This window comes from Apis florea, unplaced genomic scaffold (assembly GCF_048593485.1).
Source record: "Apis florea isolate Af1SG1 unplaced genomic scaffold, ASM4859348v1 contig_1645_pilon, whole genome shotgun sequence".
NCBI lineage: Eukaryota > Metazoa > Arthropoda > Insecta > Hymenoptera > Apidae > Apis > Apis florea.
In genome coordinates, this window is record NW_028256430.1 from 430,695 (window position 1) to 457,855 (window position 27,161).

Genomic DNA, 27,161 nt, shown 5'->3' on the forward strand with positions numbered 1-27,161 from the left:
AATTTACAACAATTATTAATTTTTATTTCAGCTCTAAATTTTATTATATAAACATATATATATTATATATATGTATATGTATGTTATTAAAAGATGATAAAATAAATACATAATGAAAATTATTTAAAAAATTTTAAATATCAATTTAATTATAACATTCATATATTTATTTAAAATATTTAATTATTTAATTTTCACTTCTTATTGAAACATAATGGAAAACGAAAAAGAAGAAAAATCAGCAGATATAGAAAATAAATGTTCAGAAGGTACAGACATATGATATTATCATTATGTTAAAATAATCTTAAAATAATAAATAATTTTTAAAATTAATAATAAGTTAATAATAAAATTAATTAAGTTAATAATAATAACGAATATCTTTATTTCAGATAAATCTGATTCTTCTTCACAAATAAAAAATACAAAAAATGTTCAATTATGGAAATCTAAAGCTACAAATACTACAAATGATGAGTTATTTAATCCACGACACACACAAGTATAATAATATTGTGCAAATTTCAATATAATTTAGTATGGATATTATTATTTTTAAATATTTATTTTTCAGTCGCGGGAAATTCAAACGGATATTGTTGATATAGAAACAATAGAAAAATTAAAAAATCGATTAGATACTTTAATGAATTCTTTAGCTACTCTTTCAGCAGAAAAATCTAAAATGGAAGCAAATTTTCAACAAGATAAAAAGCAATTAAGAAATGAACGGGATGAAGTAAGTTCTATATATATATATATATATATGTATGTATGTATATTAATTTTATATTTATTGATATAAAATATTTATAGTGCGAGAAAGTAATTAAAGATTTAAAAGAAAAATTAAAAAAGGCGCAAACAAATTATTCAGAAATTGAACATGTAAAATGTAAATTAATTATGGAACGCCATGAAAGGGAAAAAGAACAAGCTGATCATGCAAAAATGATAAAGTATAAAAAAATATGTATATATATATAAAATTTAAAAAATTTTACTATAAGAAAACTTAAAAAAAAAAAAATATTCTTTTATTTTTTAGAGAACTTCAAAAATTATTAAATGATGAACGACGAAATAAAGAACAACTTGAAATTCAAGTAAAAAATCAATTTGCATATAAAACGCAATGTAAAATACTTGAAACTGAATTAGAAATAACTAGAAATAAACTTAAACAAGCACAAGAAGCAGCTATAGAAACACCTCCAATTCTTTTATCATTACAATCTAAAATGGTTCTTATGAAGAAACAACATTTGAATGCAATACATGAAGTAATTTTAAAAGATATGCTTATATTGATAAGTTATGTCTGTCACTCATAAAAATGATTAATTTATTCTACAGGAGCAAAAAAGGACAGCTGCTGCAGAACAACAAGCTAGAGCATTAGCAATGACTCATGAAGCAAGAGTAGCTGGTTTAGAAGCAAGATTAGCTGAACTTTCAGAAATTGTTGGAGGATATGATAGACTTAGGCAGCAAGATCAACAAGCTATACAAAAATTGAAAGATCAATTAGTTAATCTACAAAATTCTGAACATGATTATATTACTTTAAATAATGAACCTGAAGAAATTATTTCTAGAATAAAAAATCTTTATAATAAATTATTAGATTTAGATAATAAAAAAACTGAATCACCATATGTTAAATGTTAGTTAATTAAATATTCTTTTATATGAATTGGAAATGAAATAATATATTAATTACTAATGTTATTTTTAGCTTTATTACATAGCTTAAATTTATGTGATAAACAACAAGTTATTGATTATAAAGAAAAATATGAAACTCTATTACAAGAATTAGAAGATTATAAACAACAAATGAAATATGCCAGTGTTGCAAATATATCATATAATATGCAGAATCAAAATATTACATCATCTCATGATAAAAATAACAAAACACAATTACATTTTTTAAAAGCATATAATAACAATTTAGAAGAAAGAATACGTGTTTTAAATAATGAAATTATAAATAAAGAAAGGGAATTGCAATTGAAATTAGAACATCAAGAAAAGGTAATTTTTTTTTCTTTGATGATGAATTTGAATTTTTAATAAATACTATTAAATTTAAAATGATTGATATAAATAGTAATATTATTTTTTCAGTCATTTCAAGAAGAGCATGGAAAATTGAAACATTTATTATTACAAAAGGATAATGAATTTCGTAATAAAATATCCACATTGGAACAACAATTATTACGCCAACGAGAACGATCAATGGCCCTTATTGAAGAAAAGGATAAAGAAATTTTAACTTTAAAAACATCATTCCACGCATTATTACCTAAAAAAGAAAGTACTATAGAAAATAAACCAAATACTCTAAAACATGAAAATGGAACAGAACCAATAACCGATTTAGTAACAGGATTATTAACAAGCGATAGTCCTCCAATATTGCATTATAGTCAAGAATTAGCAAGAAAAGAAGTTCAAGTATCAACATCTAGAAAAAAAGTTTTAGAATTAGAAGCTACATTACGAGAAAAACAAAGAGAAATCGTACATATAAAAGAGAAACAGAAAGAAGACGTAAAAGTTTTACAAGCTCAAATTGCTAGGTAAATTTTAAATTAAATTAAAACTATTAAAAAATTTAAGAAAAAATATTGATATATACAATCAATAATTTTTAGGCTTGAAGCTTGTAAATCTAGAGAAGGGGCAAATCTTGAATATTTGAAAAATGTTTTTATTAATTATTTAACTACAAGTGATGTTTCAAGTAAACGTCATATGCTAAATGCTATTTCCACAGTTTTGCGTTTTACTTCAGAAGAATTAAATAAGGTAAAACATTAAATAATTATGAAATGTATAAAAATATTACATACAAATTATTAGTTAATTTGATACATCGTAAAATTTATTTACTTCAATGTATTTTTAACGTTATTGCAAAATATTTAATATTTCAGAAATATATATTATTAATAATGTTCATAAATTAAGAAATCTATTATTAATTTGAATCGTATTAATAGAAATATTATTTTGTAACATTTATATTACACATTAGTTTTAAAATTAAAATAAGATATAAGCATAATATCTTGACATTCCTTGCATTATTTATATAATTTTAAAATTTAAAATATGTATATATAAAATAAAAAAAATTATAGAAATATAGTTGTAAAATTTATAATTCAAAAGTGTTTATATTTTTTATTCAAATATGTAAATAATTTTTTACTTTAAATAAATATATACTATTATTTCTAAACATTGTTATAATTTCTTTAATCATATAGAAATAAGCACATTAATGCAAATAGAAAAATTTAAAATAATATTACATATATATTGAAATTTTAGTTATGCAATTTAATGCATATTTATTAATTATAAATATAGGAAGAAATAAAATATGAAGTTTATGTTCAATTTTTATATTACTTATAATCTTACAATTATGTTATGTGGCAAATGTGGACAACTCAGAAAGAAAAATGAAGCTCTTTGTTGAAATATGTTGTACAAAGTATGATGTACATTTCAATACATTGATTAATAACATTGCCATTATATGCTCGATCTTATGTTGTCGAAGGAATAATTTTAAATGCACGTCGACTTTACGATGTCTTGTTACTTTTAAGTGTGTAATTATCTTTTGAAATTAATAACAAAAAGTTTAATACGCATCACGTATATATTCCGTTGTATTTATTTATACTCCAGTTTATGTGCTACGTGCATTATATACAAAAAGAATGACTAAATTGTGACGTCACGTTTGGCATGTATTTAGCGTTTAATCTGTTGATGAAAAAAGAATTAAACAACTTATCGATAATGTCTTTGATAAGTTTCAATGTACTTAATTGTACGCGTTTTTATCGAAGATCTGTACATCTCGAAGCTGCTAAATATTTTCCTCACAAATTCTCTAACAATGTATAATTCAATTTGTATTTCGTTTCTTCTCACCGGTAATAACATGTCTTCGAAGCAAATCATTATCTATATACAGATTAAAAATCCACGCTTCGTTTTTTTTTTAATCGATAAACATCGTCGAACTTTCAATCTCCAGTTGTTAATAAAATACAGGCAAACAATTATCAAACGATCGGCATATTCATTGTTCGGTTTGCACTTTTACAATAATTCTCGCTAAACACTGTTTTTTCGACATTCTGCGACATTGCGATCACATTAATTTTTTACAAGTCACGAGCTATCTATTCTATCGAAAATAGGCAATCCTTGCACAGGCTTCGAGTTTAAAAACTTTTACACATACACAGTTGTTTTCTCTTTTTTTTTTTTCATCCCGTGACATTTTAATTAGAACATTTTATTAAGTATCTTCAAGGCATGATGATGTACACCTGTTCGATGGTAATTTCAGGCTCAGAATGTCGGCGATTGTCAACACAGATTACAACATTTTATTTGATAACACTTGTTTAATATTTTTATAATTAGACATCGGTATATAATATATATGATTCTTTAATATATATATTTTGTGAAGAATATTTCTTGCGAATAATTATTTCGTATTTATCTGCTTTCTGAAAATTTGTAATTGGTAATCTGCTAAGATTTTTTTCTTTCTTTCTTATTTATTTTTTTCTCTTTCTTTATATATATAATGATGTTAATAATACTAATGTACAGAGGCCCTTAAATAACATTTCCCCGAGAAGAGTGCATATCTCTGTATATAATGTTGGAATAATATCTGTTTCATTTGTGCACTTCATCGAAAAATATCTGCGCTTTCACATTCTAATACTTAAATTTATTTTAAAAGAAAAAAGAAAAGCCAATTCTTATATTCCTTCACATTTAAAGAAGTCTTTCATCGACTATGACAGACTATTTTCTGTATTATCTGTAAGTATTTTTCCTTTCTCTTTTTTTTTTCTTTTTTTATTCATTATTATTAATTTTTTTCTTTTATTATAATTTTAATACAAATACTAACATAGTATTTTATACAACAATAATATTATACCTATTATAATATTTATAATAATGATATAAATATTATAGTATTGGTATACATTATACAACTTGTATTAAAATTATAATAAATTTGAATCTGAATCTGACAAAAGAATCGTTTTAAGATGTTGTTCTGTTAGAAGTTAAATATTCCCTATCGATGGTATCATCGATTTAACGCATTTGATCTTATTATAATCTTATTCCTTAACATCTTTATGCGAAGTCCCTAAAAGCAAGAGAATAAAATCTATCAATCGGCATTATTAGATTGCGTACAAAGAAATAAATTTCATCGCTTTAACATGATCTATAATTTTCGAATATAATCATGTCACGCTGTATGTCGATGTTGCTCCTTCTTTTATTTGTTACCTTTTTTTCCTATTTGTTATTTTTCTTAAGACAAATACAACAAATATGCATGAAATTGTATTTTTTTTTTTTTTTTTTAATAAAAATATCAAATCATCCTACAAATAACACGATTTTTTTAAGAGTTGAAATTATACCAATGAAAGTATATAGTCGCAGTATGACTTTTATAATAAAATAAAAAAAAAATTTAGTAGAAAGATGGAAAATTATTGTATTATAAAAATGAAAAAAAAAATACAATTATTTAATGGAGAGATAATTTATTTTCATCCGTCATCAATATTATATTTATTGAAAAAACCGAATTTTTTGTAAGATGACTTAATATATTCGTTTGTAGTTTTATTTGAGTTTTCTTCCATTTCTTTTGATATTAACTGTACGGAAGCAATACAAAACATCTAACGGAGAGAATGTATTTGTATAACAACATTAGTGTATTACATTATTTATAATATTATAATGTCATTAGTATTAATTCATTTTGTTTTCGTACAGTAATAAAGAACATCACAAGCGATTCAAATTTTTAGTGTTAATTCATAATTCGCTGGATAAAATGAGATTCTTTTGTTGCTCTAAATTCAAGCAACATTCCGAAATATGATCAGTGAAATGAATTTGTGAAATTTGTTAAGGAAGAAGCATCAATGAATAAATAACTGATATTTCTTGTGCACATTAGAGCAATGTGACATTGTACGATTTGCTACGAACAAGTAATTACAATAAATTATAATATTCCTATTTTTAGAGATATTTTTATATTTTTTAACACAGTAAATAGAATCGTGTTCAAAATTATAGATTTCTTTATCGGTTACATTCTTTTCGTATCAGACATTTATACTAATTTATCTTATAAAAATAAGTAAAAAGTTATAATAAAAAATATAAAAAAAAAAAAAACAGAAAAAAAAGGAAGTATGCAGAAGTTTGAAAGAATTTGAAGGCAGCTAGAATTCTTGCAAATATCAATTTTTTTTCTTTTACACAATAACTATTATATATTATATATGAAATCTTAAATATTTTATGATCATTATATGTGTTACGATTACAATGAAACTTTTCCGATACGATGAAAATAAATTATCATAAAAATTATGTAGAAGACATTATTAATTAAAACATATATAAAAAAAAAAAATTTTTTTAAAAATTAAATATTAAATGTATTGTTATTATAAACATGACCGACTTTTTTAATTTTTTGGAAAATTATGTTGTTTACCTATAATGATTTTTTGAATTTTTTGTTGAATTGATTTTTTATTGTTAATAAATAATATATTTATTTATAAAATACCTTTTTAAAGGATATTATTATCATACATGCGTAACATGCGTGTATATCTTTTCGAAAAGGTATTTTCTGTTCTTTTAAAGCTTGCCGCAATGTAAATACATGTCCGTCGCAAATATCACAATGCTTATCGAACAAATTTCTAACTTCGAGATTTTTTTTTGTTATACTAATATCCCGTATCGTTCGGATCGTTCTTTAGAAAATGTAATGTATTTGTAAGTCAAAATGGCCATAATGGCAAATTTGGTCCAACAACTGGTTCTCGTATAGGAGCATTGGAATTAAAATCTGTCTATCGCGAAAAATCGTCTGCATATTTTATTCATGTATTTACTATTTATAAAATCTCAATATATACATATGATATATTAAATGAAAGAAAAAAAACTATTAAATATAAGCATAAATTCTTCTAACAATGATAATTATAATATATTCAGATTTCAATCTTTTCATAATAAGCTTTACCAAAATTTATTTTTAGAAAAGTTTTAAAAAATTGTTTAAAAATTGTTTTGTCCATTAATTAATTCATTAACATAAAATATTAATATTATGCTTTATTTAAATTTATATTTTAAAGTAATTTTACATAACAAACATAATTTTTATTTTTTTCTATCCATTGGTGAATAAAATAAATAATTAATAATGTTTGTTTATGTAAAATTATTAAATAAAATTTAATATAATTGACATTTGAAATATTATGTGCATAAATATATGTAATGTTTTATTGCAATTAATACAATTTGAGATTTTTCATTTACAATTCTCAAAGATATTCTACTCTTTTTTTTTTTAATAATACATTTTTTACTAATTAAAAGAAAAAATATTTAAAGTCTATAATTGTTTTATAATTTAAGTAATAATTCAATTTTAATGCACGTTTAAAACTTATTATAGAAGTATCACTATTACTTTAAATATATTGATAAAATAGCAAGAATATCGATATATAAAGCAATAAAAGATATAAATCAGGAATTATATTCATCTATTATTGATAAAAGATATCTATTTGTCATTATTTTTTATACATTCAAAAAATAATGAAATGTTATTACAAAAAAAATATGTACTATAATATGTACATGCATTTAAGTAATTACACGTATATTAAATATATTACAAACTTTTATATTTGCAGTATTAAATTTTTAAAAATGCAATATTAATATCTCGAATATCATTTATATAATTAAATTATATGCAGTATAATTGTAAGATCATATGCACGTAATATGAAAATGATAACATTAAATTGTTATTTATAAAAACTTAGAATACTTTCAAGAATACAATTCACCTTATCTTATTAACCAAAACTGAAAAATAATTTTTAAGACGCTTCAAATCGAAAGTTTTAAGAGAAATATTTTTCAAATTTGATGAATTATCTGCGGACGACATTGCATAGATTGGTCAGATTTTAATCCCTCAGCCTATTGTTTCTATAATATGTGTTTTATATATGTATATGCATATGTATCATGTGTATATATATATGTATGCATTTGTAAGTTGTCAAATATTTCACAGTGTAACATTTTGTTTTTGTTTTTTCTTCATATAATTATACTTTATTACCTACGCATGTACATGCATGTACTTTTTATGGTACAATGCATCAATGCTGTACATAACAAAGATTTATGGTATGCTTTCTACGCAGAGTTATTTTTCATCGCTTCTATGCACGACTTATTATTTCTTCTATATTCGGTATTATTTCTTATAACATTATTTCTGTGTGACTGATATTATAATCGTATAACAGTTTTAAAAATATTTCAGAATTAAACAAGGAATAATAGAATGACTACAATAGATGAATAGCAACTTAGAACGTAATAAAATACATTACTGCAAATAATATAAGAATAATAAAAAAAGAGAGAGAGAGAGAAAATTAAGAAATGGATGCACAGGGTTCGTTCAAGTGCGTTCATTTTATACAATTAGAGAAAGGATTCAAAAGAAGGAGTTAGGAAAACAATTATAATATGGTGAAGAAAATGCCAGTAGAATAGCCGCCACTTTACTTTACTTCTGTTTTCCTAGATCACAGTCACATGTATGGCTGCTAAATCACGGAACATATTTCATCACCAATTCTTTTTTTTATTTTTGAAAAATAATAATAATAATAATAATAATAAAAAAAGAAAGAAAAAGAAAAGAGGAAGAAAATATAGTAAAATAACTTCAAAATCTTATCAATACTGGAAAATAGTTCACTAGTTTACACAAGTACAAAATATAATATTCTTTGAAAGGGCAAGTGAGACACTCGATCCCTGTTAGGATCCATTCCTGTACATAAAAAAATATTCACGAAGTAATTTAATAATCGAGGAATAAATTAGGATATATTATATAAAATGTTATTTCTTTTTTCATCACGTGAGAAAGTTTTATTAAAAATCACTCTTATTATTCTATATCGCTTTTTTTCATATAAATTGTAAATTAAATTATTCGATTAATATAAAATTATTGCGAAAACCAGATGTTTTAAAATGAAAATACGCATAATATATTTAAAATATTTTTCATGATAAAATAATGTATTTACAAAACTATTATTAAATGATATCGAATTTAAGATAACTTGTGCTTTTATAAACAATATTATAAAATTTTTTTTTGAATAAATCATATTTTCTTTTAACTACTATATAAATTACAAATATATTCGCCAGTTTTTTCCTCTTCTTTAAGGAAAAAACGAAAAAAGCTATTTACGATAAAATTAATGCAATACGATATTTTATGGAAATGAAGATGCAGAGAAATTGTGTGAATGAAAATAATATTGTTTAAAAAGAGTGATATGAACACAGTATAAATGATTTCTAATAAACTTATCCGAAGAATATATTAATATTAAATTATATTTTTTTACATAATAAATATATTCTTAAAGAGAAAAAAAATTGTATTAAAAGGAAAAAAGAAATCCTTCTTCGGAGTATAATTCACAGGAGTGATCAGTGCAGATTTCAAGTGTCTCATTTCTTCAGTAATCGCTTGCCACCGGTGCGTTAACGCTCCGTAAAAAATAATAAATCAAAAAATCGTAAGAGAGTAATGTTATGTACTATATACAAATAATATCCTAACACTTTAGGAAAGGATTAACTTTGGAGAAAGGTAAGGGGACCGTTCCATGCGCAAGAAAAGTTCACAATGTACGAAGGCCCACAATCTGTAAATTTTATCTTTTCTTTTCTCGTATTCTTTCTAATCCTGCCCGCGCTCTCATTTATAATTATTATTCTACAAATTACAATGCTCTACTCTACCGTTTCGGATGTATCCTAAATTTTATATAATATATATTCGGTATATTATATTTGTTTTCTATTTACAAAATATGTAGAATAGACATTGTTCCTATCCTAACTATAATATGCGTGCCGTGGCGCGAGACTTTTTTAAATCTTTCAAAGTGCGCTTTTTTTATAAACATATTACTAATTACATAATCTATTTTACAGCCAAATTCAACAATCTCCGCTAAAATTCAACGCGTTTCTATTAGAGATATGAAAATTTTTCTATAACGTAAAAGCAATCATATGATTGATAAAATGCACTAAAATAAACGAAATACGTTATATACATATAATGTATATATAATTTGCGTAATGAACAACACGAGTTCCATTAAAAGCATAGTAACAAAATTCTCAAATCGCAACAACATATTCAATAAATCTTCTCGGCACTTTTTTCTTATCTCGGTGCTCGATGGTAATATTAAATTTTATATATTTGCAAATTTTTCATTAGATCTCACACGCATTTGATTATGACATGCTAAAGGTAAAAACAAATAATTTGTCATGGCCAAAAAAAAAAAAAAGAAAAAAATACGGCCTCTATAAAACCGCTTATATCTAAATTGGCCAAAAAAAAAAAAAAAAAAAGAAAAAAAAAGAAAAAAAAAAATAAAGAAAAAAACAACTTCAGCATCAGCAGATCAATTTTAAAATGCTTATAAAACACATATTCAATGCGTTGAATTTGAGCAGAGGTCTAAAAACAGTAGATAAGTACTTTCGAGAATATTGGAAACATATTACATATTATCTATATCAAGTGGTGTCTAACAATTAATTCTTTACTATTAAGGGATTTATTACGCATGCATTCCCTTGTTTGTCGCCGCACAATGGCACGATTTTTGTCTCCACTGTTATAATCTATGAATCACCAAAAGTATGCTTTCGTCTTAAAATTGTCAGACACAGCATCATAGATATTTTAAACTCTCCAGATATCTCCCATTCCAATTCATGCCATAGTATTTACAAGTAAAATAAACATATTTGTTGACTGCATTACATAAATTTTGTGCAATGTTTATCGCAGTTCTTCCTTTTATATTTTTCTTTTTTATCTATATCATATATAAAGAATAACTAAAGTATATAAACTCTGATTTCATTTTATAATGTTTCATTAATTCTAATACTCTCTGATTACGATTTCTCTTCCTCTTTCTCTCAAAAACATCCATACATTTTGCACTCACGCGAAATTTCATTTTCTATATCACACATATTCATTTTTTCTTTCTACTGGATCTCATAGTATTTTTAACAATGTTTAACAATGGCTTAGGCCTTTCATAATCCTTGCAAGGTATATCGATGTACAAATATCAGTCGTATTTGGAATTGTACAACTATGAGTTGTAACTTTATAACGTAGTAAAATAATTTTTTCATTTCTATATTACCATTTCATAAATCATCTTTGGATTTAGAATGCAGACGAGTATTGTCTTTCCTTCTGAGAGAAGAAAGCTCTTTTTTTCGAATTAAATATTTCGCACACTTTATGTCATTATATTATTTTTTTCTCATTTCGTTATTAAACAAGATAATATGATTAAATTTTTAAGTTGAGCTTTTAATTTACTAATGAGCGTTATCATTACTAAAATACAGTAAATTCTTTATCACGCAAATTTTCATAATTTTATATGTCATTATCCCAATAGAACACAGATACTCGAACACACATTAAGTCAACATTAGTAATCTTGAGAAATATTCGATATTTCTTTTATATACAATATAAAGATTTTACTGATATATGTACATCGACTCACCTTGATATGCCTGTCTAAGTTACCTGCACCAGGTTACATCAAAGTTTGAATTGCACTAAAGCCTTGCAGCACTTTACAACTCGCTAAAACTTGTACATCAACAATTTTTCCAATAAAAACTTTCCTTTTTTTTAATGAATAATGATGTACTCATGTTGTGAAGTAAGGGGATGCATAGTATCACAGTTGGCACGTGGGCGCTAGCTACCACTACTGCTTACAGGCAGTGAATGTGGAGCTCCCATCGATGTAGGAGGAGCAGTCAATGGTCCTATAAAAATATTCTTTATATATTATTTGTCTTATAATTAATATCTCAAAAAATAAAATTATCTCAAATAATTACCAGTTATATTAGGTGAAGATTCAGAAACAGGTAGTGGACTAACTAGACTGTTAGCACTCATAGGTGTAGAGTTAGCTTTTAATTTTTGTCTGACCTCCCTAATCTTTAATTGCAAACTTGTCTTATTAGGAAATATATCTGAATGTTTTGCTTGAAAAGTTGTAGTAGCTTGTGTTGAAGGAAAGTAACCATGTTCTTGAAATAATTGCATTACAAGATGTCGACGTTGTTCTAGTACTTTCCTGTGACCTCGTTCATTTTCACTTCTGCCAATTCCTACGGAGTTTCCGGCACCTCCACCAGGTGTTTTTGGTGTTCTGGGTGAACTAGCATCAACATCTCCCACTAGATCGGTATTAGTTCTATATGCATCAACGTTAAAATCTGGACCAAAGAATGTATTTCCTGTCAACTTGACACTAGAAGTTGATTTTGGAGTAGCAGATATTGATGTATCTGATTCGATGTCATCCTCATTCACTATTAGAAAAAAATTTTTATTTTAATACTTAAATTTTTAAGTAAAAATTAGAAAATATATGTCCTTTTGTAAAATTATTAAAATATTTACTTGTGGGTCTATGAGGTCCTTGCGCGGATTTTTTCCTATAACTTTGCATTTGTATCGACGATTGTAAATTTGATGGATGTAAACCAGATGTTACTACTGAACCATGACCAGATGAACCCACTGTATTGATACTGATTGCACTTGGACTTTGTATATCTTCTGGTTTAAATTCTGGTAAGGATGAGAATTTTTCTTGGAAATTTACTTGCTCCAGAACTCTATATACAGAAAATTATATTTTTGATTGTAAATTTAAATTTAAATTTAACATAGTGATAAAATTCAAATAATTTTTAACTTTTTATACCTGTCCATTCCATCTTCGACATTTTTCTTGAAAAAAGAACCCTTCTTAGTAGATGGTGACGGTGAAGCATGAGATTCTGAAAAATTTTGTTGTTGTTGTATTTGTTCTGTAGCTTGAGATGTGTTTGTTTGTGGACGATTATCACAATGTTGAGAAGTCAAAGGCCCATGGTCTCCTGCATTTGATGTGGGAGGCATTGCTATAAAAAATAAAAAATATGTATATATGTTTTATATATTTTCATTTATATTTATTATTTAAAATAATTATTAATATATTATTAATATATCATAAAGTTGATAAAAATATACCCATTGACTGTCTCCTTTGTAACGGTGCTCGACCAAGTTGTGCTGGAGTTGGAGCAAGCATAAAAGGACCTTTACTTGGACCTATATCATTAGGTTGTGTTTCATCCATGGAATATGATTTATTTGTGGGAATTTCAGTACTACCATGATTACTAAGAGGTGTATGAGGAGTATGTGGAGTAGATGGCTGTTTATGTTTATCATTTGTAGCAGATAAAAGAATATTCACAGTATCTTTTCTTTCTTGATCAGATTTTACATTAGTTACTGAAAAAATATAAAAATCATTTTCAATTTTTATTCAAAATATATACAATATCATTAAAAGTTACCATAAAAATTATGACTTACCATAAAATTGGGCATGATTGTTTCCTACTTGATTTTCATTTTTTTCGGGTTCTGCAAGACGAGCTATTGGATGACCAATTCCTCGATAAGTTGATGTAGTGGAAGTTGTTGGAACTGAATATGGTTTGCTCACTATTACACTTTGAGTTTCCATTTTATTGCCAGAAACTAAAGCTTGGGAAGATATATTACGATTGCCAGCATCTATAAAATATATTTATTTTATACAAATTTTTATAAATATATTTTTATATAATATAAATTAATAAATTGCAATCATTTTAATATTGAATTAAAAATAATTTTAGAAGAAATTATAATAAAAAATAATAAAATCTCGAAATAATTATGCAAAATTATATTTATATTCTGCAAAAACTTACCAGAAATAGGTATATGAAATCCACAATACATCCGGGAATGAGGTGGTGTTGGACCAAGATACTGTGATCCCTGCTGCGGTTTGGAAACAGCCACCAAATCGTTATCGAGCAATGTTAGAGTGAACGATGGTTGATAAGGGACAGCTGAAGTAAGGGGGCGAAGAATAGTGCCTAAAGACTGCAACGGCTGCTGTTGTTTAAACAGAGCCATCATAGGTTTCGATCCAATCTGTCAGTTAAACTTTTATAGTTTAATCTTGAGTTTATTCGCATGTGTTTACATAGCACCTTTTAGAAAAGCTTTAAGAGTTCGCTGCTCCCTCAATTCAGGTTTTAATTGGAAAATAAAATAATAAAAAAAAAAAAAAAAAAAAAAAGAAAGAAAGAAAAGAAATAATATTGCAGCAAGGTAAGTGTAGGCACGTGCGAATAGCACTCGAACGCTTAAACTTTATAGTAACTATTCATACCTTATATTCAGACAGTAGTAAAAAATAATCATTTATGAGATAATAAATAATTGATTGTTTGAGTGTAGGCAATATAATTATATTTGTTAATTCAAAAAAATATGAAAATTACTACTTATCCTTCACTCAAACGATAAATATAGAACTTTTAAGTATTCACACATGCCCGAATGAAAAGGATTATTTTAAAGGATATTAGGAAAATAAAATATTTTAAAATTTTTAAAATTACATAATTCATTGAATTCACTGTATAGGTTTAATTCGTCTGGACCATTGTAGGTATGTATGTTACTATTATACATTTTTAATAATTTATATATTTATAATACTTACAGAATGTAATACCGGAGCAGCCGTAAATTTAGGTATATTTCTTCCATTTTCATGAATGCTTGCTACCAAATTACTCATACTATATTGAGTACTGTACTGTTGCTCATTTTTTACTGGTTCTGGTTTAATGACTTTTGGAGATATTGGCATAGTTATAAAGGCTCCACCTGTAGGTTGAAAACCTGATACTCCAGTTGGATTGACAGGACTATGATAAGGATATGTGCTGGGTAAAACAGAAACGCTTCCTCCTTTGTCCATAGAAGTATGATGATATTTCGTCGTGGTTTCAATACCTGTTGAAGGTATTCGTGCTAGACAAACGAAGAAATTATCAATTTATCATAATTTATCATACTATACTATATTGTTGAACATCATTGTTGATTTTTATATAATGAAATATTAAAACAAACCTTTTATTGGTTTAGGCCTACAAGTTATTTCTTGCTTAACATTTATTGCTTCTCTCTTCTGACCAGTTACAGGTGAAAACCGTGATTGTATATAACATTTCTTTTCAGTGTCTTCATCTTGTACATCATTATCACTATCTGTCAATTTATCTTTGCATTTTAAATCTATTTCAGGTTGTGGATCTTCGCAGATTACCATTTGATCTTCGTCTGACGCATTACCATCTTCGTCCTGTTTTAAATCAGATTCTGCATTTTCAACTGGCAAAGGCATTTCCATTATTCGATGTGTATGTGACTGATTAATAACCTAATAAAATATATAAATATATTATTTAGCATAAAGAAAAATTAAAATATTTAAATAATATAGATTGAATTTACCTCAATCGTGGGAGCTTCATTATATACCGTAGTAACGGGAACAGTAATTTCGTCTGTAGCTCTTGGTGTTAATGGTACATCATCTGCTGGTGGTCCCATATCCGTTTCTTCCCCAGTACTATTTAATTTCCCTCGAGATTCGCTACCTTTGAAACTTGTCGTTGAAGATTTCCGCCTATCTTTGCTACACCATTTCCAATCTGGATGCGCTTTAAAATGTGCTTCTTTTACTTCTGATGCAAGATCATGATATTTTTGTTTTTCTTCTGGTCCTAAGGCATACCACCATTCCCCCAATATTTTAGATACAGTACGATTATCTTGATTCGGATGTCTTTGATGCACTACTGCACGATGTCGTTTAGAAAAAATCATAAATGCATTCATCGGTCGGCGTATTCTATCTTTAGTCTGTGAAATTATATTATAAATTTTTAAAATCGATCTCATTTCATTTATATTACATTATATTAAGTAAAATTTAATATTGTTTTAAAATAAAATAATAATAAAATTTTAATAATATTCTTATCACATTATTCTTATCAAACTTACTTTAAGAGGACTCTGTGGTTCCTTGGAATGCAATGCACTAAGGGATTGACTGCGTCTCTTATTAGCATTAGCTTCGACTTCTGCAGGGGTTGTCGGTTCTGTTTCAAAAACATCATCATCTTCTTCTTCAGCTGGAGTTATAGGATCTGGCCCTGGTCCAGATCCATCTTCACCAGGTGTGCTCATACTAATTGGAATTGGAGGTGCACTTAATGGTGGACTCAATGCAGATGGTGGAGGACTCACTTCTGATTGATCCAAAACTGTTGTTTGCCAAGGAAAAGCTGCTGCAATAAAATTGTATATAATGTAAATAATGTATAATAAAAATTATTTTATGAATAAATTAATAAAGTACATATACATATAATTAATATTATCGCAAAATATAATATATTTTGTATAATTCACACTTATTCATAAAATAAATTGCAAAAATTATAAAATTATTAAAATATTTACTGTATTTATATAAATTCATTTTTAATAATATCATAATTATACAATATTAGGTTCTAATAGTATAATATATAATATATAAAGAATAACAATACATATAAAAGATGGATATTTAAATTATGTTATATCCATATTGTTACTATTATTAAATTTTTCTATTAGAAATTGATATAAATTGATATAGAAATTATTGATATAAATATAAATAAGTTATTTCAATTATTAATATAAAATAGAAAAATATATATCAACATTATTTTAACAATTACAAAGTAATTCAATAATTTTATAATATAAAAACATATTTTATATTTATTATATAAAAATTATTTTTTTAAGATTGACCATATGACATATTTGACATATTTTACAATAAATATTAGAATAATAATACATTTTATATGATAATTAAAACTCAAACCTTTTTTCCAATTGCGACCTGCATTGTTCAATAATGATGGAGGATGAGACTGATATGCAGGAGGAACATCATGACTGCCATCTGTGAAAGTCTTATTATTTAGTCAAATCTGCTAATTAATGTAAAATAATAAGATGTATATAATAGATGATATAATAGAATATAATAGAAACATAAATCAACAATCATAAATGAAAATTACATAAAACAACGATTTTTTATCTAATACTAAATTATGCAATAAAATATGTTTAATAATAATCTGCCAATTAAAAAATAATTTTTAACATAACGTTATTATGAACAAAATTTGAAATTAAAAAATAAAAAATTACAATTATTCTAAAACAAAAATAAAAAAAAATAAAAATAAAGTTTAATCATTTAAAAATATATTAAAATAGTTAAGAAATAATATATTAAAATAGTTTACATATGTGAAAATAACGATTCTGAAATCCATAAACTTACACAGAACTCCATTATTTTTAGAATTTTCTTCCCTAGATGATTGCGTTTTAGGAATTTGTACCAAATGCCCAGGTTGTACAATTACATGCTGGAAGACACTTGTTGGAGTAGGCGGATTTGAAGCTTCAGTAGTTGTCATCACAACACTCGTAGGGGGTGGTTGTGTTCTTTGCATATCCATATGAGTAGATACATGTGTAGCTACTTTATTTGCCTAATAATAATGATATATTTTATTCTATTTATTACTAAATATATTTCATATAATTAGTACTCATAATCAAAGTGAAGTTAAATGAAATTATTAATAAAATTATTAAGATTGCTTACTTGTAAAACGGATAATTTGTCGACATGGACGGATGAAACAGCAGGTGATTGTGGAGGCTGACATTGCGTTTGATGTAATGTTGCTGGAAGTTGACCCAAGTGATTCATTAATGCTGGTCTATATTTATCATCTTGATTAGTTATATGGCCTGCTGCAGATACATCCATACTATTTTTTATCACAAGATACTTTTTTTCATGTTGATGCTGCATCACATAAATTGGCTGATTTTGCGTTTGCGGTTGAGCATAATCAACAGGTTGTTCCAAAGGCTTATGTAGGAGAGTCAAATTTTGTGGTGTTGATGTAGATAGTGGCATATGAGGTGAATGAGATGGTTTTAATATTTGTGAATTTTGTTCTGAAATTTCAGAATGATTAGGAAAACCATTATTCGTTGTAAGTGCATGTTGAAGAATGATGCCTTGTTGTTGTTGAGCTATAGTCGTCACAACCGATGGATGCCGCGGCGGAGGGCTTTGTTCTGACCACGATGAAGTTAGATTGGATCCTGGTATACCACGACTTACAGGAGAGATTCTTATCACGCTTGTTCCTATACTAGCAGGAACTGGGGCAGTTGGAGCTGAACGATTCGATCTAACCACTCGATTCGGTTCAGGTTTTATTACTTGCTGTTGATATTGAGTAAGGAAAGTAGATTGAGTAGGTGAATGTTTCCATTTCGCACCAGGCGAAATTAATGGAGTTGCATGATGAGCAGGACTTGAAATAGGCATAAACACATTGTTTTGATTCAGTCCCAAGGGTGGTACTGGAGATTGATTGATACAAGGAGATATCGAAGATTGTCCTGTTGGTGAAGAGAAAGCTGGTGTTGCCGATCTAGAACTTCCTAAGGAAACTATAATAAAAAAATATTATTTATAATTTTTTTAAATTCAAAAATTTTGTAAAATATTAAAATTTAAGAATTTACCAAGCATATTAGCAGCTTCAGTTTCATCTGGATCAAATCGACCAGCAATTCTTTTATCTCCATAATTTGGAGAAGTATCAGAATCTCTAGATGTTTCTTCACCATCCATTTTGCCACTAAATATTTCAATTATTTAATATATAAAACTACTAAATTATTATATTTAATCAATAAATTATTATTAGTTTTCTTACCCAGGAAAAGTATTTGTCGGACCTCTAAGACAAGATCCTTTCAAACTAAGATGACGAGAACAATATCCTCTTCGTTGACTTTCTTTGGAACATCCTTCTTTACTACAAAGTCTACGCCATTGTTTACCATTAAATTTTTTTCTAACTCCACTTGGTGTAGCCACTACATCACCTTTTTTATATCTATGTGGCGTTGCCGCCTGAGATCTATTTAATATTGAACAATTTAATATTAAATTTATACTTAACTCTTATATATTTTTTATTTATTAATTAAATCAAATATTTTATTTAATTAGCATTATTACCTGGGCGTGGCTGCTTGAGAACGAGGAGTTATACTGCGTTGTTCAACTAAACTACTGGTACTTCCTCGACTTTGCATGCTGCTTCGTTTACTGCTCCCTGACAATTTTGCATCTGTCAGTTGAATATATTTATATTATTATTATTTTTATTAATATAAATTAAGTAGAAAATTAGAAAGGATAGACGTAATAAAAGTTATTAAAAAATAAAATAAATATTATAAAAATTCCGAGATATTACAAAGTTATAATATTTCCATAATTTATTATAATAATATTTTATTGAGAATTTATTTCATTTCATTTCATGAAAAAATAAAGATTCATTTCTAATAAATATTTTATTAAAAATTTCTACATTTTTACATTTAAATACACAATAGAATTGTGCATTATCTAACCTGCATCTGAAGGGAATGTAATATCTTCCCTATCTAAGTCATCTTCACTTTCTAAATCATCATACGGTCGACTTCCATTACTTAATGCTGTAGTGGCAGGATGTGCAGAAGTGCCTAAAGTCATGAGAGGACTAGTACCAGTCGTTCTATAATAACCACCTGTGTCGCTATGAGTTGATATATGAGATGTATGATGAGAAGTGTGATGAAGTTGCAAAATTGGCACTGCTGTTGGAGCTTCTGAAGAATTTCGATAGCCATGTTCTACGAATCGAGAAAATAAAGCATTTATATTAATGAGAATAAAATTTCTTAATTAAAAAATTACATTAAATTTTTAATTATATTTTATAGAGAAATCCATACCAATTCCTTCAACCCTCGCAGAATCACAGTCTTCTAATCCTTCCTCTAATTCGTCCCACCAAGGAGGTTGCACTAATCGTAGATCCGCACGTGTCACAACATAACTATCATTTCGATCATCTTCCCTTGATATTTTAACAACAAAACGCTTAGGATTTGATAAAATCTTGCACACTGTCCCTTTTACAAACACTTTAGCCGCATCAATATGATTGTTTGATGGACACTTGATACAAACTTTTGCATCTAAAGTCACTTGCCCAATCGAAGGGCTCGCATCACCTATCACATCGTACCTTCCCGCACCCAAAACGTCAGTGTAACGCATTAGTTTTCTTTCTCCATCAAACTCAATATAAATTTCTCCTTGAACAACATTACGAATAACACCTGGATAATAATATGAATCCCTTAAAGCTAACACTCTGTGGTCGCGCCACTCACTGAGATCAATAGCAACAGTAGCAGGCCGAGGACGAGGACGTAAAGGTTCCTCTCGAACAGAATAATCCACTGCTGTACTTTGAGGTGGTAAAACTACCACTGAATGTGCCGAGGATACCTTTAAAATATCATTAATACATGTAGAATTATATTTTAAAATATTATCTCAGTTTGATGAAATATCTTTTTGATGATTTTTTAGTGATGATGTCTTTAAGATTCTTATTATTTATAACTTATCATTTTTTATCCAAAATATAAATAAAACAAACATTATTGTGGACTATATGCATATTATATTTAAAAAAAGAAATTAGAATCTTTCATATATATTTTAGAAAATAAATAAAATATATCTTCTAGAAATTATTTATTAAATATTTATATAAATTTGCAAAATAATAATAGTTTTCATACTAAAGCATATATGTGTAAAGATCCTTAAATCTTAAACAAATTTAAGTTTAATAATTTTATAATCACTTTTTTCTTTCTTTAATAGATATCAAAAATAAATTATGTACATAAATTATATATAATATTTTTTTATATACATATAATTCTATCAAGTTATATATATACATGTATGTAAATATTATTTATCAAATAAGAAAATATAAATTTTTTTTAGATAGATAAAATGTTATGAATAACATAATTTAACTTTATTATTTCAAAAATTTGCATAAAATTTAATAATTTAAAAAAATAAGATATTTTACATGAACTGTGTTCGCACTTAATTAGTAAACAAAAACTCATATTTTCTTTTATTGTATTTTCAAATTATATTTTGAATGATGCTCGTATTTCTATTTAAATAATCATTTAATAATTTATCATAGAGAAAAAACTTCTTAAATATTTATTTTTATTCTTAATTTTCTCATATCTATTTCATAGTACAATTTTTTGTGATTACTTCAATAGTGAAATTATTTCAAAAATAAAAATTTAATTATTTTAATAATTAGAAAAGTATTTAAAATTATAATATACCTTACTATTTATTACATTTCTGAAATATTAATTCGATATTTCACCAAGATATTATCTTATAGTTAATTCTCTTATAAAATTATTCTTGCTATACGCACTTGATAACAATCTGATTCTTGCTGTTGTGGAGATTGCCGAGTTGCTGAAGTTGATTGCTGAACTAAACCTGATTGACTGAGTGGCATATTCGGTGCCCGTATATTTACCATATTATTTACGGTTCTTGTTACATTGCTGCTTTTGTCCATTTCTTCAAGCTCCGATAAATCATATTTTCGTTTCTTTGGAAGTTTCTTAGCACTGATCGTTGGATCAGACGGATCCCGCTGAGGAGGCACCGGCGGCGGGGGTGGTTGTTCCGGAATAGATTTCTCTTCAATCGAACTGCCGCCACCACCCCCGCCTGCTCCATATTGTCCGCCTCCAAGGGGATCCCGTTTTTCGTGCATCTCAGAGTGAGCAGTCAGCATTTTGGCCACCTCACGCTGCTCTGTAAATTAAGAATAAAATATAAAAAAAATTTTTTTTAGAATTCTATTCATTCTTAAATATTTAAAAAGAATTCTCTTACCATTACTTTTTTATAATCTAAAAAAGTTAGGCAATTTAAAAATTAAGAATAAAAAGAAGAAAAAAAATATAAAGAAATGAAAAGATTAAATTTCAGATGATATAAAAAATAGATGTAAAAAATGAAGAATTTCAATTTATTTTTTATTTATAAATGATTTTATTATTTAATAGAATTAAATATCAATTGAATTTTTATTATAATAATAATGCAATGTATATTCAACTTGAATATAAAATTCAGAACTCTGAATTATTTATATAATATAAATTTCTAATTATTTACATAGATGATTCATAAAAATAATAATATTCATTGCGTTTGTAAATATTATGCATGAATACTAGAATGAATAGATAAATATAAAATTTGATTCATAATCATTAATCTATATTCATTAATCTATAATTTTATAAAACTAATATAAGATAATATTATATATATAAATATTTAAGTATATATGCATTTTTTTAGCTTCTTTGTTTTCTTAATTAATCAATATTATATGTTTTTTTTTTTAAGTTAGTAACTGTAAGTTTCAAAATTCAAAGTTTCAAAATATACATAAAAATATAACAAATAGTAAATATATGCTAATATAATTATCAATTTCAAATTAATGCTTTATTTAATTACTATTTCATTTCAATTGCCGTCATTGTTTAAAATCTCATATAACTTTATAAAATATTAATAATATAAACAATATAGTCTTATGATATTATTTAAAAAAAAATAATAAATAATTTCACATAGAAGTTCATTTTTATCTAGTTATATTAATGATGTTATATGTATTTCAAACATTTAAAATTAAGATAAAAGATATTTTTCGAATTGTATATTCAATTTCATATATTCATTATATTTATTTATACTAAAATATTTAGAATGTTTGAACTGCGAATATTTCTAATTTCGATTTCGTAATATTTAAATATACAGTGATGCTTCGTTAAATCACCATTTCATAATTTCTATAAATTTATATTAATAAGAAAACAATAACAATTCTTTACTTTAATTTTCACCAGTAATAATTTTTATATTAAATATAAAACATTTGTAAGTTGTTTCTTTCTAAAAATAAAAATTGAAGAATATTTTTTCTCACTATTGTATTTTACAAACTGAATTCATGTACAATTCATATATTCATTATAATTTTTCATATACACATTATAATTTTTCATAATATAATAATATGCAAAATGATAATTTATTGCATGAAATGGAGATTTATTCTATTTTTATTATTTATTATTATTTTTTTTATTTATTATTATGTTTTTTCTAATAAAAAACATTTTCTATAGTAAACAAATATATTTTTGTTATATCTGTTAATATTGATGATTAAAAAATTTAAACTGATCAATTTAAATATGTAAAAGTCAATTTTATCATGAAAGCAGATATATATTAATTTTCAGTGAAATTATACTATATCTGTGTATATACTATACTTATATTATAAAATTTTTTTAGAAATATTGTACTAAAAAAATAGTGTAAAATTTTTATATATAATATTTCTTAATATAATAATATTAAATATAAAAATAATTATTTATATTTTTTATAAATTTTTTAAAAATAAAACTTTTTAACAAATAAAAATTAATTAATCTCATAGGAAATTCTCAAATTGATTCTAATCTATTATTACTCTGATTCTCAGAAATACAAATGAACTTTGTTTTCAAAAGTGAAAGCGTTATTGTACTTGCAATCCTAACGCTCATCATTTACTTTCCCCAATTCTAATACAAGAAATAAGACCACATAATCCAAATGATCGAACACATTAGTCTTATTCAAATAAATTCATGAGTCATTACACTTCGAAATAATCAAAAGAAAAAAAAAAAGAAGGAGGAGGAGAAAGAACGACTAGTCATCGATTCTTTTCCTAAAACATTCTTCTCTACAAACACGAATAAATAGATTTGTGTAACATTGATATTTTATTTTTAAAAAAACAAAATCAATAAAAAAACTTTTATAAATATTGTGTTTATAGTAAATAATATAAAAAAAATTATTTCATGAAAAACAATATAATAGAAAGTTATCAAAATTCAATTTTAGAAAAAATCGGTGTTGTAAGTTTAGCTATTAAATAATATATAATATCTAAAAATTCATAAATAATTTTATGTTACATCATTATTTTGTTAAAAATACATATACAATATTATAATATATATAATAAATTACGATTTCAATAATAATTTACTTTATTAATTTGTAAGTTATTGAAAATGTCATTCTTGATGTTGGACATTCAAATTTATATTTATTGATGTGAGAATAGTGCATTAATAATATACCACAAATTATCGCTTCTTTGAACATAATATTTATATTATATTTCTTAATTGAAATAATTTTGATCATTATTAACATAAAATATCTTTTTACATTAAATAAATAAAATAAATAATAATAATTAATTTTGGTCAATAAATAAATTATATAAAATATTCTATAAATAATTCAGTTTCTTCAATATATATGTATATTATATATAAATAAACGATTAAGTATTAGTAAATAATCAATAATATTTTATTGTTAAATAATCAATAATACTTTCTTTTATATCTGATATTATATGCCATTCTTTTGTTTCTTATTAATTTCTTTGTTTTCTTTTTTTCATAGAGTATCTATTGTGACAAAATTCATTATTTTAAATTCAGCTTTGAAAAATTGTATTATTTATTTATTGTATTATTTATTGTTATTATTATTATTTTATTTTTACTTAATATATGTAGTTTCCTTTTTAAAATTTTTTTATACCAATATATATTTTATATTTATTTATATTTATATAAATTATAAATAATAATACAAACATTAGTTAATATAGAATATTAGATTTAATATTTAGGTATATCATTTTCCTTTTTTTTATTTCTAATTTATGGAAATAAAACTTTTTAATAAAACTAAAATAAAGATCTGAAAATAATTGATATCGTGTAAAATTCGTGTTTTTTTTTTAGTTCTTCTTGTATTTATTTTTATTTATAGAAAATTAATGACTATCTTTTAATTAAAGGATTAATTATGATTTATATAATAAAAGATTTTAATAAAATGAATGAGAATTTTCTAGTTTTTCTAATATAATATTCTAATATTCTAATTCTAATATTCGAAATATTTCTAAAATTTTTAACAGAAGTATCATTTTTGTTAATACACATACAGAAGTATTTTTATCACTTTTTATTACTAATGTTCCTCTGATTTTTTCGAAACTAAATTGATTTATTTGATTTATTTTCAAATAAAAATGAAAATTGTGATTTTTGAAAAAATCATTTTTAGTTTATTAACCTATTATTAATTTATTAATATAAAATCTATTAATACAAATCAAATTTTTATCAAAAGTAATATTTTTTATATTTACAATTTTCTTTTGTGTATGAAATTATCATTCTATTGTTGCAAAATAAAATATTATAGTTTTAAAATAAAACAAAAAAATTAGATTATATGACTTTAACAATAGATTTAATATTTCAATCACTTAATATAAAATTTTCTTGAAGAACATCATGATTATTTATTTGATTGATTATTATCCACTTATCTTGATTTATCATTGTTTGATTTGACTTCAATTTTATTTATAATTATATAATTTTAATAAAAATATTTTTAAAAATAGATATTTACAATCATAAATAGTAATATTATTAAAAACACTTATGAATTTAAAATAATATGAAAATAAAAACTTCATTCTAATATCATTTTTACACAGGTATCAAAAGTTGATTTAGAATTTAATATTCTTCATCTGAAAAATATAATTTTTTTTTATAATAAAAATGAATTCAATATTGTATATATAGTCTAGTTTTAAATTATAAATATACATATATTATATATATACATACACATATACTTACAGTCTGTACAGTCGAGAGGAGGCTGTGTGCTGAAATGTGGCGAGTTGAAGCTGGGAGGGTGGTGACACCGACTGGGTGCATACCTCAGCACCCGGCTGTCGGGGACAGGATGCGTCGAGTCTGGGCTCTCTCGTCTTTGTCTATCTTGTGACAGGGTTGCTATTCCCTCTCCCAACTCCAATTCTTCTTCCCAGCCCCAACTGCCGAGCATCCTCCTCCGAAAATTCTCTTCTTAGGCGAACACTTTTCTCTTCTTTCTTAATTGTCTCGTACCTCTAGTCAATGTCCTGCATAACAGAACGTGTTTCAAAAAGGTTACTATAGAATTCTGCAAGTATTCGATTCTCACAACGCTTGGGATTATACTTGTCTCGTTTGTTTCGCGACGATCTCTTAAAAGCAACAAAAACTACCAAGACCCCAGGATTTTTATGTTCCAGTAATTTCTCTCTCTCCCTCTCCCTCTCATCTTGTATTATACATCGACGACATGAGTTGTTAACTCCTCCATCTTTTTGTTATAAAGGGTATGGTCTTTAGGATATAAATACAGTTGAGAGTAAAATGACAGAAACAAATGTTTCTCTCTCTCAAATTTTATTCTCAAATGTACTCATAGACCTAATATAAATACATTGAACAAGAATGTTCTTATTTATTAAAATTATGCACATAAATTAAAATTCTTCTTAATTTAAAAAAAAATAATATTAGAAATATTTATACTCAATAAATAATCCGTTTTTTATCTGTTTTTTTATTATATATGTAGAATCATTAAATTGTATCAAATAATATAATTATCAAGTTAACTTAATAATTCATCCTTATACTGCTTTTATTTTTTCTTATCAATCATTTTTAACATTATTAAATTTTATTTATTGATATTAAAAAAATTTTTTTAAATTTCCAAACCATTCATCTTTCCATATTATCTTTCTAAGTTGTTTGATCGAAAAATAATTCTAATCTTATTCTAATAATATTATTACAAATAGAATTGTAATGACGTAGCAAGATAATAGGAGAGATTAATATTCAAATAGAATAAACCACTAATCTAAAGAAATTAGAACTGATTCTC

At 25.1% G+C, this 27,161-nt stretch overlaps 2 protein-coding genes across 7 annotated transcripts; one reads left to right on the forward strand and one right to left on the reverse strand.

Moving 5' to 3' along the window:
• The first annotated feature begins 31 nt into the window (after positions 1-31).
• On the forward strand, positions 32-3,259 carry GCC88 (GRIP and coiled-coil domain containing 88 kDa). Its single transcript, XM_003697647.4, has 9 exons — positions 32-269; positions 396-505; positions 578-742; positions 820-962; positions 1,052-1,286; positions 1,360-1,669; positions 1,742-2,043; positions 2,137-2,594; positions 2,670-3,259. The coding sequence occupies exons 1-9, from the start codon at positions 215-217 to the stop codon at positions 2,833-2,835; spliced, it is 1,944 nt and encodes a 647-aa protein (XP_003697695.4). The 5' UTR covers positions 32-214; the 3' UTR covers positions 2,836-3,259.
• A 7,653-nt stretch (positions 3,260-10,912) lies between these two features.
• On the reverse strand, positions 10,913-26,361 carry cic (Putative transcription factor capicua). Of its 6 annotated transcripts, none has more exons than XM_086907846.1 (21): positions 26,075-26,361; positions 21,670-22,061; positions 20,129-20,690; positions 19,763-20,026; positions 19,362-19,473; positions 19,054-19,260; positions 18,860-18,975; positions 17,919-18,784; positions 17,589-17,802; positions 17,118-17,198; positions 16,238-16,521; positions 15,683-16,093; positions 15,299-15,608; positions 14,883-15,196; positions 14,077-14,266; positions 13,694-13,897; positions 13,343-13,609; positions 13,032-13,230; positions 12,725-12,942; positions 12,154-12,633; positions 10,913-12,078 (listed from the first exon to the last, which is right to left on the reverse strand). In XM_086907846.1, exons 2-21 carry the CDS (start codon positions 22,039-22,041, stop codon positions 12,008-12,010), a joined length of 5,742 nt encoding a protein of 1,913 aa, XP_086763972.1. In that variant the 5' UTR covers positions 22,042-22,061; positions 26,075-26,361; the 3' UTR covers positions 10,913-12,007. The 6 variants fall into 6 exon arrangements, with proteins under 6 accessions (XP_086763972.1, XP_086763963.1, XP_086763977.1 ...); XM_086907837.1 differs by having other exon boundaries at positions 14,077-14,305; XM_086907851.1 differs by having other exon boundaries at positions 14,077-14,149; positions 16,238-16,524.
• Between the last annotated feature and the right edge of the window lie 800 nt (positions 26,362-27,161).

Coding starts and splice junctions, on each gene's coding strand:
- GCC88 (XM_003697647.4), top strand. CDS start 215: ATGGAAAACGAAAAAGAAGAAAAATCAGCAGATATAGAAAATAAATGT. Junction 270..395: donor AGAAAATAAATGTTCAGAAG/GTACAGACATAT, acceptor TCTTTATTTCAG/ATAAATCTGATTCTTCTTCA. Junction 506..577: donor TTAATCCACGACACACACAA/GTATAATAATAT, acceptor TTTATTTTTCAG/TCGCGGGAAATTCAAACGGA.
- cic (XM_086907855.1), bottom strand. CDS start 26,155: ATGCACCCAGTCGGTGTCACCACCCTCCCAGCTTCAACTCGCCACATT. Junction 17,803..17,918: donor ACAAATTATCCGTTTTACAA/GTAAGCAATCTT, acceptor CATTATTATTAG/GCAAATAAAGTAGCTACACA. Junction 13,898..14,076: donor ATTTCATATACCTATTTCTG/GTAAGTTTTTGC, acceptor TATATTTTATAG/ATGCTGGCAATCGTAATATA.